The following is a 22,090-nucleotide window of genomic DNA, read 5'->3' as shown; positions in this document are numbered from 1 at the left end:
GCAAGAAAACAAGAGTATTTCTCACCCTTGGTGTGAAAATCCTCAGAATCTGATAGTGAACACGGCCGGGAGCAGAGAACACACCCCACATAAATACTGCCTTTAAAAACTTTACACTGGCATTTGCACAGGGAAGCATGGGATCAGATTGTAGTTTACTTTTATTCATAACATACCAGCCTGCTTCCTCAAAGCTCACTACAGCACCAAATGTGCAATAATCCACCGCTGAAAGCCGTCCAACAAATGTGCTTAAAAACTATAGCACTCAGCTGTCGTGGAACTAGAAGCTGTTTATAGCAGCTTGGGTGACCTCTTATTTTTAATTTCGAGTTACCATCAGGTGAAAAATGTTCTCAAAATGAGAAAACTGCTGATATTTCCATTAGCCTAAACTACTGTCTTTAGTGTTAATGATTCTTAGTTAACTTCTTAAACATCAGTATGTTGTCATGGCAACTTTGCGATTCAGATTTATGCGCTTATTAGGCACAAACGTGCTTCAGCCGACTCATCGCATTAGTCATCGTGTTGCATTTGTTGACAGGAAAGAGAAGCCATGATCTTCTGGAACAAAAGTTGTTTGTCTTTGACTTGTCTGCGGCTCAACAAGCAGAAAATAAAGCGACAGGATACAGTATTTGTAGTGAGCCGAGCTGATGAGGCACATGATGAGGCCCATCAGTCAAGGTGAAATGGCCTGACAACCAGATTCTAGCTAAACTGCAGCGAGGCAGTCAGCATCCTGCACAGGATTCCCAGCAACCCAAAAGGTCCACACAAATCTGTGAAAGTGTTCAACGCGCAACAAGAACAAAGAAACCGAATTCAGAAAATATGAAAGCTAGCGTTCTCAAATTGGAGGCAACAGGCAATGCAGTCTTGACACTAAAAGCGTTACTTTTTAATTTCTCAGTGTCTGGAAGGAAAAGTGGCACATTATGAATCTGACCCTGCTTCTTTTTCCTTACCTCTGTCTCTCTCTTCTTTTTCATTACTTACCTCCATCACTCTTAATTCTTCTCCCTTTCAATTTATTCCTATTCCTCCCGTTCGGCTACACCTCCCTTCTCCTGCTTGTTGAACCTTTAACCTCACTTCCCCCGAGCATTGCTCTTCTTTCCTGTTTTTAATTTTCTTCCCTTTCATTCTGACCTCACCTGCATCTGTGTAGTCCACGTGCCTCCTTTCTGCTTGTTTTCATCTTCCCTCCTGTTCTGTTTCACTTTTCTTCCATTCCTGCTGAACACATTTGATTCTTCAATTTCATTTGTTTCTTTTATTTACTCCTTTCAATATTTCTACCTCCCTCTTTCCCTCTTTTCTTCTGCACTCTTGTCCTGACTCTTTCCCTGCTTCCTTCTCTCTGACAGGGGCGTTGTCCGCGTGGACGTGAACCTGCAGGATGTGGACATTGACCAGTGCTCCAACAGTGGCTGGTTCGGTGGGACCCATCGCTGTAATCTTACCAGCATGGAGGTGAGTCTGCTGCTACTTCTCTTAATTTTGGAGTTACATTCACCTATTTGTTAATTCTTGCAAAATCTATTTGTTTCTCTAAGTACTTGCATTGAATTTGAATGCAACAGTTGAGTTATTTATTTATTTATAACTCAACTGTTCCATTTAATAATAGACCTGAATGAGCTGTTTCACAGAGCCTTCGCTGCCTTTCCTCTCATCGCAGGTTGCCTTTGATCATGTGTCCTCAGTATGAGCATCAGATAACTGACCAAAACCCGAAGAGTAATGTTCTCCATTCACTCAGCCACAGTTCCTGTAAATGTGTGAAACTGTCTGTGAGGAGTGGTACAGAATGGATGTTTTATGCTGCTCTGTGCTTGCCCTCCTTTGAAACTTCTCTCGGACACGAGAAATATGAACAAGGCGACATGCATACTATATTTCTATTTATATATTTTAAAAAAGGTTTTTAACTGCAGTTTAATACCTCTCCATAAGTATAAGTACTGACATCATTCGATTATTCACCATGAGGCGCAAACAAACTACATCAGAGTGATGCAGAGGAAGGTTTGCACCACCCAAAAGATGCAGATAAGGCTGAAGGGAATGATACTTGGTTTTGCAGAAATTTGCTCACAACCATTCTCATGGCCGTCGTACGGCAATAAGTAAAAGGCTGATTTTACACACTACCATGTTCCTAATTCATCCCAAACATTTTGAGTACAGCACTTGCAAAAACACTGTCTTTGATGCACATCCCTTTTCATCTTTCTGCAGTAACAGGCTGATGGGGTATTGTTGTCACCTTGTCAGCTGGGTGGATATGGCAGGTGGCAATATGGACACCCAAGTTGTCAGTGTAAGAACTTGACAACAAAGGGATGCAGGACTTTCACTTTGTCACCACAGGTGCATCTGCTAAAAATCCCAGACAAGTCCAAATCTGAGTAACCTCAGCATCAAGGTCATGGGTCAGAGGTCATGTTTTCTTAAAACCTTGACTGGGATAACTTGACAAGGATGTCATCAACCAACCTTTTTTGCGCCACGGACCGGTTTATGCCCGACAATATTTTCACAGACCGGCCTTTAAGGTGTCGCGGATAAATACAACAAAATAAAACTAGTATCGGTACCGAAAAAAATAAGATTTATTCATAACACACGTGAAAAGACCCAGGAAAACCGAGTTAATGATAAAAACGATAACAAAATAACGCTGAAAACCGATAAAAACCCTGAAAACCATACATTTCACACCGGAGCCTCAACTCTCGCGGCCCGATACCAAACGACTCATGGACCGGTACCGGTCTGAGGCCCAGGGGTTGGGGACCGCTGTACTAGGAGGCTGAGGGATAAACAAACAAACAAAAATGAACCTCATGGTAGAGGCAAGATAAGGGGATAAGTGGAACAAAACTGATTATTTTACAAAGTAGCTTGTCGCCTACTGACTTAAGAGTTCTGCAGGACTGTCTGCGATGTGTGCGCCTTCTCCACACTAAAGCATTCTCATCTGTGTGACCGGTGTGACAGAACCGGCGGCAGACATTCATCACATTTGTCTCTTTCTGAAGCGTCAGAAAGACAGAGAACGATGAGGTAGTTCTGTATTTGTGTCTGTCTGAGCATCCGGGTGCGGCGTGCGCGTGAGCGGCCCGCCTCTGTAATTGCCATCTCGCTTGTGTCAGTGCCAACGTGTGATGTTTTGCAGGGAGCCTGTCTGACTCCAACATGGGAGAGTGACTGCTCGGGCGTGCATGGCATGTTGCTGCCCATATGATGTATAATAAATGCAGTGTAATGGATTGCAGCAAGATGAGATGAATTATTGACCATGCTCTTTGTTTGCGTGCGCTTCTCTCCCAACTCATCACCAGTCTGTCATGGAGCATTAGAGCGGGTAGGTGGGGGGGATATACAGATGAGACAGATCTCTATGTTTGCATTCTTCTAATATTTTATATATTTTATATATGTTTTGTGGCTGTGACTTTAGGTTTGGCAGCCTTTTAATTGCCAAGGATAACAAGGCTAAGCTGTCCGAGTCTGATCACTGTCATCAAAATGCTTTGAATTACGCTAGGTGTGTGCCCTGTTTATATGTGCACATGTGGCTTTTGTTTGTGTTAAAATAAGTCACAGTGCCATTGCACACTTGTAAACTTTTACTTTTTTGCTCAGAACATTTTCTTTCAAAATGCTGTCACTACAGTTGGACTTAAAACGTCATGGAGGGACAGTTTGAGACGGCCATCGAAGAGCTCACAGCTTCTATGATTAATTTCCTTCACACACTATATTTTTGGCCGAGCGGCAGCCAGTGATTCAGTGCCATCTTGAATCCGCAGTGCTGTTTTTCTCTTGTTGTTTGAAATGTAATGAGGAGCTTAGAGAGCAGAAATTAAGACACTGGCAAACAGCACAGAGTTAAAACTTTATATTGCAAATGTTTTCATAGAGAGAGCAAATATTGACCAAGAAACAATATCATCAATCTTGTCCACGGATGATTTCATAGAGTAATGAAATCCACAATTGGAACAGACTTTTCTTACAGCATTTATTTAGACACGCTACAGCTGATTGCTCTCTGAGAACTTTAAAAAGGAGGGCAGTGTGGAGCCAATGAGTCTAGCATAAATTACACTATATTGTCACAAGTATTCACTCACCCATCCAAACCACTGAATTCATGCATTCGATCACTTCCATGGCCACAGGTGTATAAAATCCAGCACCTAGACATGCAGACTGCTTCTACAAACATTTGTGAAAGAGTGGGTTGCTCTCAGGAGCTCAGTGAATTCCAGCTTGGTACAGTGATAGGACGCAACCTGTGCACCAAGTCCAGTCGTGAAATATCCTCACTACTAAATATTCCACAGTCAACTGTTAGTGTTGGTATAACAAAGTAAAGCTGATTGGAAACAACAGCAACTCAGCTGCGAAGTGGCAGCCCATGGAAAAATCACAGAGCGGTGGCTAGGACTGCTAACACACATAGACCTCCAGACTTCACGCGGCCTTCAGTTTAGCTCAAAAACAGTGTGTAGAGAGCTTCATGGAATAGGTTTCCATGGCCAAGCAGCCACATCCAAGTTTTACATCATCAAGCACAATGCAAATGTTGGATGCAGTGATGTAAAGCACTCTACCACTGGACCCTAGAGCAGTGGTTATGCTTCTCTGGCAATCTGATGGACAAGTGCAGTGTGGCGGTTGCCAGGAGAAAGGTACGGTCTGACTGCGTTGTGCCAAGTATAAAGCTTGGTGGAGTGGGGCTTATGGTGTGGGGTTGATTTTTAGGAGCTGGGCTCACCCCTTAGTTCTAGTCAAAGGAAGTCTTAATGCTTCAAACTAAGACATTTTTGGACAATTTCATGTTCCCAGCTTTGTGGGAACAGTTTGGGAATGGCCCCTTGCTCTTCCAACATGGCTGCGAACATTGCAAGGTCCATAAAGACATGGATGTCTAGAAGATCATGACTGGCCTGCACAGAGTCCTGATCATTGTCTGACCTCAAATGTACGTCTGGAAGAATAGTCAAACATTTCCATAAACACACTCCTAAACCTCGTGCCTTCCCAGAACACTTTCAGGTGTTATAGCCACACACGCTATGGATTAAGAATCGGATGTCACTCATATGCGTGTGAAGGCAGGCATGGGAATACTTTTGGCAATATAGTGTATCTGGTACAACAAATCTTGACTCTTGCACACTTTTATCTGCATATTCAGAGAGAAACTAATATTTAATCTGCACGCTATAAGCTTAGCATTTTAGCATGCCTCTATAGCATTTTGTAGATATTTCTTAATGTATCTTTGATGTAGAAATGCTCAGTGGCATTTTGATTTCCCCTGAAGGTGTTCGATGCACAGACTGTCAGATAAATAAAGATAGCTGAGGATAAATAAAGAGACGTGAGAACCATGTGAAACTGTGATATAGAGCTGTCATGGTAGCAAAGGAAAGGGACTCTGCAGTAAATATAACCCAACGGCACGCTGTTAGCTGGTCTTTAAACGCTACTGAGCACTTAGGGAATATAAGTTGCTTGTCTTTGACTTAATACTCTGCGAGGCAGCACATGACTACAAACAGTGCATTTGTGTCTATTTCATAGCAATTTCTTACGGTTTTCAATTTCCAACGCGACATGTCCAGTTTCTTGTTTCACTCTCACCCCTGCCCTTTTCTTTCTTTCTCAGTGTCTCATTCATTTCATTTCTTCATTTCATTCTTTTCTCCTGCCTGATGTAATTAATTGCTTATTGCCGAGCACAATTCAGCCAGCCCATTACTCCTATTTGGGTGTAGTTCTTTGGGGACTTTACCTCAATTTTCTTGCTCAAATCAAAGCCCGAAAAGAGTGCAGGCTTAAGCCTTAACAAAAACGATCTGGCTGCTAATATAGTGTCTGAGCAGCTATACCACAATCACAATAAGGACCAAGCAAGGGGAAAGTGCTTCTTTGTCCCAGTGTCCCTATTAAACAACAGTTCATTTCTAAATCCTGCTAAATACATTTTTGTGGGAAATGGGCTGTGGAAAGTTGATGTGAGGCTCATTGCTTTCCCCCATCCAGTACAAACATACCCCGAGGCTTTGTCTCACAGTGAAACCATAATAATGAAACAGTCTCTTGTAATGTGATGGAGCATCGTGTCTCCTCCAGAATGTTTGGAAAGTAATAGCACAACACCCACTTTCTCACTGTTGCTGTGATGTAATGGTTCAGTCAGTTTGTAGATGATCAACTTTTATGTTAACACTGCAGCTTTTCCTCCTCTCTTTGTTTTGCATACTGGAGAAAAAGCCTTTTCAGTGGAATGCCTTTTTCTTGTTTAGAGGCAGTTTTGCAAAACAGGTTTGGGCAGGTTTATTGTCTGTAATGTATCCAAATGGTATATCTAATAAACTGAGCTTGATTGCTTTTTTATGAACTCTATCGCCAAATTGCAATTCTGAGAACCATTTTGGCACTTTTTACGTTTTTTTCCCCTTTTTGCTTGCCGTAGTACTACTGTATCTTCCAACAATAGTATTAACTTTGAGTAGCCCCTAGAATTAGGGGGTGGTTATCAGTTTGATTATCTGACCTTTGCTACTGCAGCTTTGAACTTCATCTGAGTTGCAAATTGTAAAATGTTATGTCATGATGCATCATTTGGACTGTAATTATCACCAGCCAAGCTGTAAAAAGTATTCATGTTAGCCTACGAGTTGCAATTGGTGCAGTGGTAAACTGTGTCACCTCGCTGCAAGAAGGTTCCTGGTTTGAACCCCACTTTTTCTGTGTGGAGATCTTTTATGTTACATATAAAATATAAAAACTAACACGTGATTAATTGGCGATTCTAAATTTGCTTGTGGATATGAGGTAGATAAAATGCTTTAAATGATTAATTATTAAAGTGTGCTAGTTGAATATACAGTTTTAAAAAAAGAGTGCCCCAGTCACCGAGGCCTAAAGACCAGTCAGTAATGGCAGGTCGCTCAGCAAAAATGTATATTTCGTGTGTGGTTGCTAGAAGCTCCTGGGTGAAACTGACTGTAAAGCAGTGTATGGTGTTGCACTAAAAACCTTCCTGTTCCGTGTTACCTGTTCAAAAATTTCAGTTGGAGTGAAAAACTCTATATGACTAAAATTTTAATCATATACAGTTTTATATTATTTCCACTACTAAAAACCTGCCTTAAAAGACAGACATATTTATGTTAATTTATCATCTTATTCTTCTGATGTTCATTAGATAGCTGCATATAGTTACATAGCAAAAATGACTGTTAATAAACATCAAATTTATAATAAAAACATATTTATTGTTCTTCTTTGCAAGCTGCATACTCAATGTATAAGACAAAGTAATCAGTTGCAGGCACTATTAGCATCACCGTCTAAAGAAGGCTTATTAACTGCTTAATTACATGATAAATATATATGTATATAGGTACAGTTATCCTAAATTGTCCCTGCACTAAAACTACTTAAATAAAAAATATTTACAAGCAAGCTACACACAAGGTACATGTAATATCAACAAAATACACATGTACCGTATACGTAATGCTGGTGTTCATTTTCAGATTAGCTACTACACACAGTATATATGATTCGTAAGGATTTGAGTGTTATAATTATTTTTTTAAAAAGCAAACACAAAAGCTTTATAGGTGTTGACTATCCTGGTGCCGTTGGCCGTTTAAATTGAAAGTTTAGCCAGATTGAGGAGGAGTAAAGGAACAGATATACTTACATATGCTACGATACTTATAGTAAGCGATGCATTTAACCAGTGATACTAAAACAGTAACATGGCCTTTAATTTAAGTATGTCTTAAAAAACAAAGTGCATGTTATAATAATTCTATTGCTGTTGTTTATAATAGCAGCATCATATTTTGTACTTTAAACGTATTTATATTGTATTTTTAAGTCATTATTATTATTATATTTCCTATAATCAAAATGTAAAAATGCCAAACAATATACTCAAAACAAGATTGTAAGTGTACATTATCTCACCAATGAATTTTTTATCCTTATGGCAACTTTTTGCTGGCAGTCATAATTTTCTTTCCTTTATATAGTTAAGCTTTGTTCTTCCCCTCCTTCTCCTTGGTCTCTTTCCCGGTCTGCCCAGATACAGCAGCTGAGGAGGAAGGTAGGATGTGTCACCATGAACCAAATACAAGACTTCATGCATTATGGATAGTCAGTCGTAGGGGAAGCATCTTACATAAGGAGCCACTGCTTATATAATTAGATGAAGACTAGAGGATGATTAGTGTGGGTGATTTGTGACTGGATGCAGATAAGTAGGTTTATGCATTTTGTTTTGTGTGTACTATTTTTTAATCTAAGTCGATGTTAATGTGTGTGCGGGATGTTTGCATTTCTGCCTGTTGGTGTGTGCGTTTTCTCTGCCCATCCTGTGAATTGTGCCACTGGAGATAAGGCGCTTCAAAGGCAGAGCTCTACTAATGAGTGTAAACTGCTGTGACAGCCAAAGAGGGTTACCCCCTCTGTCTCTCTTCTGGCTTTCTCTCCTCAATCAGCCATGCTTCCTCCTCTCCCTTTCTTCCTCTTTTCCACACTCTCTTCTTCCGTGGCTTTTCACTTTCTCCCAAATTTCTCTATTACGCCCCACTCATCTGCCGTGTAGCCCACTCTTGTTTCCATTTTGCTTACTCTAACAGCCGTACCGCTTATCCATGTTTCCCTTTTCTTGCCAATTTCTCAGAGGAGGGCAAAAAGACAGGCTAAAAAAAAACCTGCAAAAAAAAACATGTGATTCTCTTGCTTTTGTTGGCCCTGCACATGAAATAACTGTATGAAGTGGCCAACTGAATTCACCATTCTTCATCCGCTGCTTTAAATGCTGTGGCAGTTGTTGAAACTTCTTCTAGTACTCACACTTACTCTCTGCAGACCCTAATTTGTGGGTTTACCTCCAGGGAGCGACATGGAAATCACCATTCTCAGCAACCTTGCTGGACAGAGGAGCACCATTATTTCTGGCTGCAGCTCAGCTACCTTTTATAATGAGGTTTGAGTCCTTCTGTTCTTAAAAAAATTAATTACCTGTACACATGTGGCCATTCTGCAATACAATCAGACCGTATGGGGTGAGAAAAAAGGGACATGAACATAAATGTTTGCTTTTGCCTCACTGTGTGGAATTTGGTGTCCTTATCAACCCCGGCACATTGCTGCGGAAGAAGAGGATTTAAGCTTCACAAGTCTTAAACTCAGTATAAATACTGTATGTAAGGAAAAGGATACCCAGCTAAATGGGAAACGGCAACAGCCTGTGCAGATGTTACCACTGAAGGATGTTCAGGTGTAAAGATCATGCAAATTTTTCTGCAATACGAAGTACTTTATTTGTCAGAAAAAGAAGACGCCTGACTGCCTTTTACCTGCTTTAACAGTAGTAGTTGAAAAAAAGGGTGATTCTGGGAGCAGAGAAGAGAAAATGTAACCTGCTCTGCTCAGTCTTTTCCTGTTTCGCAGTCCTTTTTCTGTTTTGTTCAGCCAGAGGCTCTTCATCTCTCCTCAGGGAAGTGTGAAGCTCCACAGCCTAAGTTGTGATGAAGTGTTTGAAGACTTAGTGCATCTGTACACCGTTCGGCAATCCATGCACGTGTTTACATTTATTTCATTTTGCTTTTTTCATCATCAAAGAGACCATAAGGAGTAAAATTCAAAGCTGCATTAAGGAAGTTCAAGCTAAGGTAAATAATTCCTCAATTTAATGAAGCAAGCTTTGCTGTGGAGCTAAGCTAAATTTTGCTTTATAGTAGAAAATCTTTTTCCTCCTGCAGAGCCCTGAAGGCAATGTAATAAGCATAAATTCACATTAATGGACTGAACCATATCATCACAGAGTATTGCCACTTTGGGTGATCCTATAAACATTCATGACTGTGTAAAGTTAACGGTTTCTTTCCAAATGAGCCCTCTCATACAGTAGAGACGTATCTTATTGAATTAGGTATGTTATATAGCATCGATGGCTGTGTCTGACTGACACAGTCCAGATTACCAAGTGCATGATTTGAAGAAAATATTACAGCGGGAAACAAACTTTAGAAGAAGCTTTGATGAAAAATGATCAGCAGCTTTTATTAAATTCAACTGAACTAGCTTGCTGAGACTTTTGAGATAATAATGTGGAAATACTTAAAAAAGAAACGAGGACAACATTTATTTGTTGTGGGCTCTGAATTGGAAGTTATGTTTATTAGTAACCCACTTCACATGAAAATGTAAAGCCAAGCATCCATTTTTTTGCTAACTGTTTATCCAGTTCACATTGGTATGGGAGTTAGTTTCTCTTCCAGCTAGAGTGCATGTTGCCACGGTATCACAGGGCTCGAAATGTTACGTATTTCGGTTGTTTAAAATGACAGATTTCAATTCAGTTTTATTTATATTACAATCACAAAACGGTTTATAGTGTAAGGCAAAGACCCTGCAATATTACAGAGAACCCCATCAATCTGATGATGAGATGGCAGGGAAGAAAAACCCTCTTCTAACAGGAAGAGAGCTCCAGCAGAAGCTGGCTCAGGGAGGGGCAGCCATCTTTAAATTAACCCCAACTTCAACTTATTAGTGGGCGAATGTAAAAAAAAAAAGATTGAAAAGGAAAATAGTGATTCCACAAACAACAAACAGGACAAAATCTAAACTACAGGAGAGAATAGATGAAAGTTAATCCACTGCAGAGTTAAAAGAGGGTTGTGAAAGAGAAGTGCTTATTGCATTATGGGAAGTTCTCCAGCAGCCTGAGCCTATAGCAACATAACTAAGGGAAGATTCAAGGTCACCAATAAAAAGCTTTACAATTTAACATTTCAGTGAAAATAATATGGAGCACAGAGACAAGTATGTCATTTTACAGATGTCAGAAAGTAACAGGCATGCCAGCTCAATACAAAGTTTTAATAAGTAGCTGTTGCTGCTCTGTGCAGTTAACAGGATTTACAGTATTTGACTTCACAAAAGCTTAACAGTAAAATTATTCTTTTCTGTAATCATGTGTCCCAAGAGACATGTTACTGATCTGAACAGAAATCAACTTCATAAATAGAGAACATAAAAAATGTGATATGTAATAGGCTGTAATTCTTCAGCTTCAGCTTCCTCGTAACGCTAATGCAGTAGCTAATTGTTAGTTGATAACAAACTGCTGTGTTTTTATAGATGCCATCGATGCCAGTGTGAGTATCAGTCTTCTCTCTTTATTTTAATTTCAGTAAATGTAACAGCTGTTCAATATTCACTACAAGACGTTGTGCTCAGCTCATTTCATGTTAATTGAAGTGAATGAAGAGACTAAACATTACAAATGTGGGACCAGAAGTTTTTTTTAAAAAGGAAAAGGTTTTATGAAGTTGGACTGAGAACTTAGAATCCAGTGTTTCTGGACTTTAGCACTGAATCCAGGAAGTCGTAATGAGCTGCTTTGCAGACGTCATGCGTCAGCATTCTATAACTGGTTATTTTTTTATTTTTTCCAGTTCTGTAAAACAAACAAACAAACAAACATTTACTGTCATATTATTTTTGCTTGACAGCTATGCAAGTGGGCGCTGTGTGAGTTCAGGACCCAGGGTCTATCAATTGCAGTAACATATGTCTTAAAGGGACAATCAGTTGTTTTGTGAATTTATTTAATAGAAAAAAAGGAAAACTGTTTGCTTCGCCAGTTTGTGTAAGCCACCATGCCACCTTGAATACAGTGGTTGAGATGTTGTCTGTGGCTATATATGTACTACACCAAAGGCGGAGGAGACGAGAACTCGGAGACGTTTGCCTGCCGTAGAGACAATTCATGTCTGCACCCTCAGACTCAAGATATGAAGGATCATACCTATGTTTTGTCATCTGAGAAATGATCCCCTTCATCAAAGAAGATTCCCAATATTGTTGCACTTACTTGTTATCAGCAGAGTAGACATACCACCCTCCCATCTCCCGACAGCTGGCGACAAGCCAGCTAAACAACAACAACAGCTGGTTATAAGTTAATGTTATGACAGCTAGTGTCAGCTCGAGTGTCTTAAAAATGACACTTTCCCTCTGATAAACAGTTTTAATACTTAATCACGCTGTATGAGAGTTTATTCACTAAGCGTCAGTGCACAGAGTTCAGAACCACTTTAGAGAAAGTTTCACTAACACCGTGGATACATATTGTACTGAGGTAAACAGTGACCTTTCAACCCACACTCACTACAGGGGTAAGAGTTGTTTGTCCTCCAGCAGCCACCGTAGCTAGGAATTTGCACTTGAATTGGGAAGGATGCTGACATCTAGTGGGGAAAATTTACATACTGTAACTTTGTGTTTTTTTGCCTTATTCTAAGATTTCGGCATACATTTTGCAGTGTATCAGTCCTATTCTGATAGATTTTAGTGGGCTTGATGTTGTTCTCCTATATTTAGAATTTTCAAGGCTTGTTTTGTAGTGTTTGAAACTTGAAATAAACTCTGTAGCAGATCTTTGTAGCTCTTTTTTTCCAGTTTTCCCTCCATATTATTATTACAAAATCATCTTAAATAATTTTCTTTAATCCTTAATTAGGTTGATGATGCGTGGTGTGATGTGAGTAGGGATGGTGAAGACACAAATGCTTATAGGAATAAGAAGAGGATGAGAAGGGGAGAGAGGAATTAAGAATGACAGCAGAGAGGGACAGTCGTCAGGGAGGATTCATCCTCCACAGAGAAACACCATTCACTCTCTAATCTGCTGCCCGCAGCTCGGCGGCTGCCACGGCAAAACTCAAGAGCCTGTCAAGTCGGCAACAGCAGTTGGATCTTAATTGAGTGAGGCCTCCCAGACGAGCCCATGTGGGGAGCTGGAGACCACCCACCCAGATGTCTGTGCGGGAAAACATGAGGGTTCATCTCATAAGTCTTAAAATGCCAAGCGAGACTTTCGTTCCATTCCTGATACATTTCCTAAGGCTGCTCAGAAAATCTGTGGTGACATTGTGAATTTCTTGCTCTTAATATAGATCACAGCCCTTAAATTCTGAATTTACAGACCTATCGTTTCTGTCCCTCTTAATGTTCTTTAAGTGTCACTCAGCTCAGTCCTCCCGGTGACACTCGCCACAGTCATAGCACTGTCTGTAACAGCAACAAGCCACCAATCAATAACTGGCTATATATCTCAGTTTTTGCCTCTGAAATTGGTGGAGAAATTCCAGACAGGCTTAAGTCCAAGGTCTCCTCTCCTCAGACATCCAGTATTTCAGTAGCTGGTAGTCTTGTGAAACAACAGCAGGCAGCTTCTCTGCCCAGGGGACAGAGTGATTGTAATGCTTTTAGGGTTTAATGCTTTCAGGGTATTTATAGATCTCTGAGGGACGCTGAGTGCTCTCTCTCTGTCTCTTTCTCTCTGCCTCTTTTCCTCTCTTGCCAACTCCCATCTTGGTGTCGTGTTCACAGCTTTTTATCAAATTGCACAGTGAGAAATGTGAAACAGGTACCACAGGCTGCAGTCCAAACATGGGGGGCCTGTATGTGGAAGTGACAGATAACTTATTCTCAGGTTTCAGTACTTCAGCAAGGAAAAAAACTGTATTCACCTCCATGTTGTATGTTTTGCATTTGATACCTAGTCTATCGTGTGATAACGTCGTGTGGTATTTTTCTCAGGTTGGCACTACGACTTGTGGTTTTGTTTGTTGGAAAGAGTGGCATGCACTGCACTCACCAGGTGATAGTGGGTTGTTATGAATGTAACAGTATTTTCTGAGTTTGGACATTTGTCTCACAAACATTTTTAAAGCAAAAGCAACCTTAACGTGTATTTTTGTGGTACTTAGAAGACTAAGATTTAAACATTAGTTAGTTTCCTGGAATTAAAGACGACAGATTTGCTGTTATCGAATGACAGCTGCAGGCCCAGTTTCCCTTCCTAGGGCCCTGGTTTTGTCCTCATGTAAGGCCAACATTATGCAATCAATTCTCATCTGACTTTTTTCTACCCATACCTTTGAATCACCCCTCTATGTTAACAATTTGTATGAGGATTTATATGTTTGGGACAGGTAGAGGACAACATCTTTACCTATCTAGCTAGCTGTTAAGTGTTGCAATATCTGCAAAAACAAGAAGAAGGCTGGATGGGAGAGATGTTACTGTACAGCTGGTGAAGACTGCCACATTAGCATTTTTTGGTAGTTACTGGGAAAAATACATTAACTGATCAAAGAAAATGCTGCTGCTCTGTTTGATTCTAGTGATTAGAGCTTGCCAAAAACTGGTTCAGAAAGTTCAATTGAATTCAGTTTTATTTATATAACACCAAATCACAACAGCAGACACTTCGAGGCACTTTGTATTATAAGATAAAGACCCTACAATAACACAGAGAAAATCCCAACAGCCAGACGACCACGTACGAGCAAGCATTTGGTGACCGTGGGAAGGAAAAACTCCCTTTTAACAGGAAGAAACCTTCAGTAGAACCAGGCTCAGGGAGGGGCGGGGCCATCTGCTGCGACGGGCTTTTGGGTGAGGGTAAGGAAACAGGACGAAAGGGAATTAGTCCCCATAGACTCATAAACGTCCAAATTCATGATAAAATCAACATGTTTACAGATTAGCACACAAAAACAAAGAATAAAAACATTGTTATTTTTCCATCCATCAATCCATTTTTCTCCGCTTATTAAATTCTGGGTCGTGGTCGGGCTGCAGCCTGTCACAGGTGTCATGGGGCGAGAGGTGGGGTATAAACTCTACACATAGAGACACTGACACTCACATTCACAGCTCTGGCTAATTTAGAATTACTGTTTAACCTAACCTGCATGTCTTTAACTGTGGGAGGAAGAGCACCTGTGGAGAGCTCACACAGGCAGAGACAGAACATGCAAACTCCACACTGAAAGGACCCTCAGACCTTCTCACTGCATCCCATCAGTTGTTGTTGTTTTTTATTATTATTATTATTATTATTATTATTATTATTATTATTTTGTTCCAGTAGAAAATTGCAAATAATCACATAAATCCACTAAAGTGAAAATGATGCATCACTGTAGTTGAACTACATGTCGTGTGAAAATAAAGTACTTTGCCTGTAATAGAATTTTCACAGTAAATCAGTTATACAGATTTTTCTGTTATTTTTTTGGAGCTTGCCAACATTGTGATAATCACACTGAACTCAGATGTTTGGCAGCTCGTTCAGGAATGCAAACAGATGTCATTATGTTGCACACGCACGAAAAATGAAGAACATCTGCAAGCAGGCTTGATGTACTGAATGTTAGGATGTTAGATGTGGCTAATGGTTAGCACCGTCACCTCCCAGTTAGAAGAGCCTGGGTTTGAATCTAGTCCCAGTGTCTTCGTCATTTGTCTCTGGGTACTCTTGTTTCTTCACACAGTCCAAAGACATGGATGGGGTTATGAGGCTACTTGGTAATTCTACATTGCTTGTATGTGTGAACGGTTGTCATTCTCTGTGTGTTAGACTATCAGCCTGTTCAGTGCCCTGGATGTCACCCTCACCCTGTAAACCTGTATTGGATCAGAAAAAGATGAATGGATACAGTCTTATTAGAGCGGTGGCATGAGAAGTATATTTCTTGAAAAACTGACCGAGCTCAAATATTCAAAGGGTTCTTTTTCCAAAGCCTATGTTAGCAATAGTTCATTTGTAGTGTAAAATAGTTTGTGTTAATTTATATTTGAGCAGCTCACATTGATCTGAGAAAATCCAAAGATCAGGTGTTTCCACATGATAAATAAAGCTTTTGGGCTTTCTGTGATTGGCAATGCAACCTTGAATTTAAGCCAAGTTTTCCAGGAAAATATTAAGGTCAAATTGAGCCCCCCACTTTCGACACACACACCCACACACACACACATTTTGCCGAAAGTAAGATGCAATTATAAAATACTTTCTCACTTTGAGCACGCAGTCTGATCAAGGTAATCCATCAAAGTGAGACACGTCAAGCGACCATTTCACAGCCCTTTAATAGTGGCTGAGGAAAAAAAAAAGGCAGGCTGGCCTTGGCCCCATTAAATTCTCTGGCTTTAGCTGTGTGTGTGTGTGCGCGCATGGGGGTATATAATTTTGCAGGAGCAGCTCTGGTGATGGGAGACATATGGAGCTGTGTGCTTGTGAGGCAGTTTAGAAGTCCTTGGTGACATTAATCTAGTTTTGATGGTCCATGTCAATCTTCTGCACGACATGCGTGTTTTCTGTATTATAGTCCTGGGAACTAGTTCTGAGAGATTTATAGGCAAATGCACAGAACCCCTGAAGTCCCGTAGAGTGATTTCGTTCAATCTTCTGTGCACGGGATAATAACTGCGGCAGGTTGTTCCACTTGTGAAATTTTAAATTCACCCATCGAACATTTCAAACGTTGCTTTTTCTTCTCACAAAACAGCAATACTATACCTTTCATACAAGGCCTAAAACATGTACAATTAACATATTTTACAGGCTTGTTTGCTGTGTCTTACAATCCACTGGGGAACCGGAGACGGCTTCTGCTGTGAAAGCACAGTCGAATTTAATAAATGCAACGATTTGGATGCTGGGGGCCCAATAAAGATCTAAAAAAAAAAGCATCATATTTCATCCTTGCCTACCTCAGTGTTCCGGGGTATATGTTATCTTAATGAGTCTTCAATTCCTTTGGAATAAGCAAAAAAAAAAAAAAGAAGTTCATAATACATGCCTAGTCTGGCTCTGTGGCTGATATCCACCCATCCAAACATTTTGGCCATGATCCAGATTAATTCCTTTTTGGAGGAATAAAAAAAAGTGCCTCTTCCTGTGTTTTGTAGACTTTAATTCCACAGGTATGCTTATCTCCTGAGAGAGAAGACAGGCAAATAAACGCTCACAGATTTACTCCAGCAGTAGATGAACTGTAGCTTGCTCTGCCTCAGTTTGCAGTTTTAATACGTGCTGGGCTCCCATTGCTGTTGTGTATGGAAAACCTGATAAAACAAAGGAAGGGGTTTGCATGCAAATGGCATATTTTGAGAAAGCACCCTAATACTGTTGAAGGATTTAGTCACTCAAGCAGCAACAACACAATTGCTGGGACATTTGAAGTTAGAAACCCCCAGACCATGAAAGATGATTCATCTACCCACGGGGATGTAGAGAAGTCAAACACCTTTAATGCTACGTGTGCGTGTGTGTGTGTGTGTGCAAGCTCAGGCTTTCTTTGCACCATGTGTTTGCCACTAAATTTACTTTATTTGCATAGATATAGTGAATCAGCTTTGCCACTTTTAGAGAGAGAATGAGACACTATCCTCTATTGCAAACCTATTTTTAGCTCGAGCAGTATGGCACGAGGGGTGACAGCGCTGGCCAGTTGGTTGTTTGCTCCACCACGTTGGTCCAAACTGAAATGTCTCAGCAGCACCGGATGCATTGCCATGAACATTTTAACAGGCACTCATGATCCACACAGAATGAATCATTTCAGCATGACCATAAAAGGATTTGACAAACATAAATTGTGCAACTGAAATCACATTCATTTAGTCAACAATAGTACTGTTATGTCTTACAAAACAGTAACGCAAGTAAAATGTGTAATATGTATTACACTATGCTACGAATATTTTACTAGATACTTTGTGCATCTTGCTTGTTGAGCTGTTATGCTGAAAATATTTTGAGCATAAACACTAAAAATCTTTAGATTGCTGAAATATCTGAAGATGATTTCTATCAAAATGAGATGTGTCTTTGGTGGGATGTGTTTAGTTTTATTTATTTATTGTCTACATCTGCGTCTCATTACCCTCCTGTACCCAATTCCTGATTGCCTTCATGTGTACAAACAGCCTTGTCTGCATTTCAGTTTTTGTCAGATCGTCTGCTTTTGCCTTGTGGAAATCAACATTATGTTCTTGGACTACCTTTTGTTTGCTGCCTTCTTTGGACAGGAACTACCAGTTTATGACCTCAAGGTGCTTTTATATTGTAAGGTGAAGACAAGAGCAACAATCAAATGACCACATCTGAGCAAGCACTTAGCAACAGTGGGAAGGAAAAACTCCAACTTTAAACTCTTTTAACAACTTTTAAGGGAAAAAAAACCGAGTAACCAGGCTCAGGGAGGGGCAGCCATCTGCTGCGACTGGTTGGGGATGATGGTAAGAAGACAGGACAAAAGAAACTCTGTACAAGAGAGATGGAAATTAATAACTAATGATAAGATGCAGAGTGGTGTATAAACACATAGTGAGTGAAAAAGGGGAGTGAACAAGAAACACAGCATCTTGGGAAACTCCCAGCAGTCTAGGCCTATTGCAGTGTTACAAAGGGAGGATTCAGGGTCAGGCTCTTCTACAGACGAGCAGCCTGAAAGCTGAAGGCTCTGCCTCTCATTCTACTTTTAAATATTTCAGGAACCACAAGTAAACCAGGATTCTGAGAGCAAAGGGCTCATTTGGAATGATATGGGATTATGACATCTTTAAGATAAAATGTTGTCCCTTTGAGTCCTGAATCTGCATTTGGATCCTGCAACCTTGAATTTCATGACATAAACAGACTGACAAATATACATGATAAACATGGAAACAGTGTCATGAATTACTGTACCATACTATGGTCTAAAACTGCTGAAGGATTCTGATGCCATGAACATTTTCTTTGCACTCATCTCTTTTCCTTCCCCATGCGTTTATATGCCACATTTTATTTTGTTAACTTTTGACTACTTTTGTCTCTGTTTGTGTTTTGTCCTGTTTGTTGTTTAGTTGTCTCTCTGTGATCCTTTGCTCTCACTTACCAAGCAGATGGCTGGTTCCTGTTAAAAGAGAGGTCTTCTCACAAGCACCTGCTTGTAACGAATCATCAGATTCTTCACTGCAGGATCTTTACTTAACTATATGAAATGAGATGACTGTTGTTAACTAGCGTTATATATGTAAAAAGAAAAAAGAACGTAACATGTATATGATATAAATTGTGATGAAATAAAAATAAAGATGGTAGAAAAGTTTGAGAGGGAAAAGAAAAAGGACTGAAAACACATAAAATGCTACCAGGACATGGCACAAATGTCCTTGGTTTCCATCACTAAACCCAAAATAACTTGTAAGTATACCCATCTGGCACAGTTCACATTTTGAAGCAGTACCTGCTAAGTTCTATCAGTCACTCAGTCTGTAGCTCATAGGAGAAATGCCAGAAAGAGGTGAAGTCTCTGAGGTGTAAAGCTCACATACTGTTTTCCAAAAACAGAAAACATGGAAGCATCGTAACTCCCAGGTCTGTTTGTCTACACCGATGCACCGTGGAAGCAATGATTTACTGTACCTGTTTATTCTCTCAACCAGTGAACTTCAGTTCAGACATTTATATCCTCTGCAGATCATCCCTGCTGCTTGCTGCTCCCCAGTTTGGAGATTTGGGGCTATTTGTCAGCTTTATAAAACTGATCAGTGGGTTAGTTGAGAAGAAAGCCTTGGCATGCAGTTACTATGCTTACTTTAGAAAAAAATAAACAAAACATTATCCAAAATGACATGTTGTTAAAGTAGAGTTCAGTTAAACTGCCACATTTTAATATTTTTATACTAGATTTATATAACCTTTAATCAGAAATGCATTTCTCTGAAGCGTGGCTTTGTGCAAACGAATTACCAAATCGCCCGTTACCTTGATCAGGTTGAATGTTGAAGTTGCAAGGTTGCAAATCTAATGATGCATTTTGTAGTCAAAATTAGTTAAAAAAAATATAATTATTTTTGAATTGTTAAGCACGTATTAGAAAGCTGAAACCTTTCTAATACGTGTATGGCTACATTCAGGGGGCAGTTAGCTTAGCTTAGCTTAGCTTAGCTTAGCATAAATTGTAAAAGAGGGCTAAAAAGAGCTACTGTGTCCTTGTTTTTAAAAGATATACCTACAATCATCATTTAAAACAGATAATATCAAAGACACATCGTGTTTTATTTTACCTTTAACTTGCATAGTTAACCAGTGATGTTAAAAAAGTGAACTTTAGATAGCTATGCTAGTTTTTTTTCTCCTGGTTCCACTAAATAAAGTGAAAACAGCAACTTACAACCAAAAGACAAATAAGTATTGTTCTCAAAAACACACTTTAAGCAGGAGTTGAGTTTTGAATAATATGAATATAAAATGAATTTGTCAGTGGCTGATTCATGGGCTGCGAATACAATCTGACTGTTCTCCACAGCAGCAGTCCCACGGGGGGATGCTGTTTTTTACCAGGCGTGCAACATAGTACACTATTTATGAATGTTCATGTGAAATTTATTGCAGCTTTATTTGGTATAAGTATGTGCGCTCACATGAGTGTACAGTGTCCACACTGGTGCCTGTGTGTATGTGTGTTGTTAAGTGTGTTTAAGCTCCAGAAGGTCTCTAAGCCCATGTTGCTCCCACAGTCATAAATGCAAGCTGGAATTATGCAGGCGCACTTAAATTCTGCAAACAACCCTTAATTCTTAATTTAGATATTAATTAGTTTCCCTGTTACTTGGCAAGGGCCTGTGATTTCCCCTGACACCGGGCATGTTTGTAACTGGGACGTCTGCTGCTTTGTGCCGCAGAGAAACATGTAGGAGACTCAATAACACCAATGAAACAACTTTATTAACTGAGACCAAACGCAGCGGCCATGAGAAGAAACACATACAGTAGGAACTGTAAACTACTTTATTCAGATAGTGCCATCTGTGATAACTCCTGGGACCCATTATATGATTCAGATTCTTTGATTTTTCGTTTCAGTGATGGATGAAAACTCAGTGAAGCACTGAAACCCATGCGCAGTCTTCAGCATTATAAATTGTGCACCCTTTTCTCATGCTAGAACTGAGCCAGATCTTAAATATATTTTGCTATAAGTGCAAATATTTCGGAAGCTCTACATAGCTTTACTACAATGGGAAGCTAATGCTTATTTTGAAGCCAGAATTGCTAAAAGCCTTAATGTTTGAAGAATACTTTCAACACAATAAAAGTGCCTCTAATTTTGATTTCATATTAGGAAAGACCTGGAGCAATTCCCTCTCCAAGCAGAAACAAGATGAAATTGAACCTGCACATGCTCGGCAGGATTCTCTGTCTGTGTGTCTCTGCCGCAGGCTCATTTTACTATGGCAGAAGTTTTGAACAAAAAAGAAAGAAAGACAAAAAAACTACACTGAGGTATAAAATCTAATTTTTGAATACACAGTATTTTTCTTCTGCTGTCGAAAGTTAAAGGTGACTGCAGCAAGTTAATCTTTAGGTTCTTGGTTAAACAATAACTTGAGCAACTTATCCAAATATAGTCTGTTGCTAGGTAACATACAAGATTTGATCTGGGATGGTAGATCTGCTGTGGTAACACAGGGCTGCAATTACCCCTGAGCCACATGGGCACAATGTAAGCACCTTGTACTCTACTAACATTTTAGAAAGAAGGCTGAGTTATCTCAAATGCGTCCATTAAAATAAAGCAGCTGATCACTGAATACTTTATAGTATAAAATCTCTTTGAGTTGAAACAACTTCGATAGAAAGTCTGATGACATATACCTGTAGGTGATTGCATAAGACTCATCTGAACTAAAAAGCTTCTATAAAAACAAAATTTAAAAAAGCACACAACTTGATGCCAGACATCTAAAAGAATTTAAACTAACAGTATATACATTAAGAGAAAACACATGATTACATGTTTACTTTAAAGCATGTTTTTATTCTAATATTTTTAGTGCCACTGTTACAATTGTCCCCTGGGGGTGTTTGTTACTTAGTGTAAATTCTTGTGTTTAATACATCATAAGACCGACTATGTAAATAATGGGGTTGGGTCACATATATTTTATGTGACAATGTTGTACGATGTCGTGTTGATACAGGGACACCAAATAACTTTTTATTAAATAAACTAAAACAGTCTGGGAATACATGAAGAAGAGGGCCGATTTCATGCATCGCCATTTTTAGATAACATCGATTTTAGATAACATAACTGGTTGGTGATTGCACTGAATTTATTTCACATTCTGCGACTGATTGCAACTTGTGGTGATTTAATACAGGGAGTGCAGAATTATTAGGCAA

General features: G+C 39.7%; 1 protein-coding gene across 3 annotated transcripts in view; it reads left to right on the top strand.

Annotated features, from left to right (window-relative positions):
- LOC102195714 (probable G-protein coupled receptor 158) overlaps positions 1 to 22,090 on the top strand; it is a 79,520-nt gene that overhangs the window by 6,550 nt on the left and 50,880 nt on the right. For all 3 annotated transcript variants that reach the window (XM_005741987.1, XM_005741986.1, XM_005741985.1), the window contains one exon: positions 1,374 to 1,479. In XM_005741987.1, coding sequence (XP_005742044.1) covers positions 1,374 to 1,479 — 106 coding nt within the window. The remainder of the gene's footprint in view (positions 1 to 1,373; positions 1,480 to 22,090) is intronic.

Source organism: Pundamilia nyererei, unplaced genomic scaffold, assembly GCF_000239375.1.
Source record: "Pundamilia nyererei isolate P.nyererei 1_Seehausen unplaced genomic scaffold, PunNye1.0 scaffold00115, whole genome shotgun sequence".
NCBI classification, from domain to species: domain Eukaryota; kingdom Metazoa; phylum Chordata; class Actinopteri; order Cichliformes; family Cichlidae; genus Pundamilia; species Pundamilia nyererei.
This window is presented reverse-complemented; position numbering and strand designations above follow the sequence as displayed.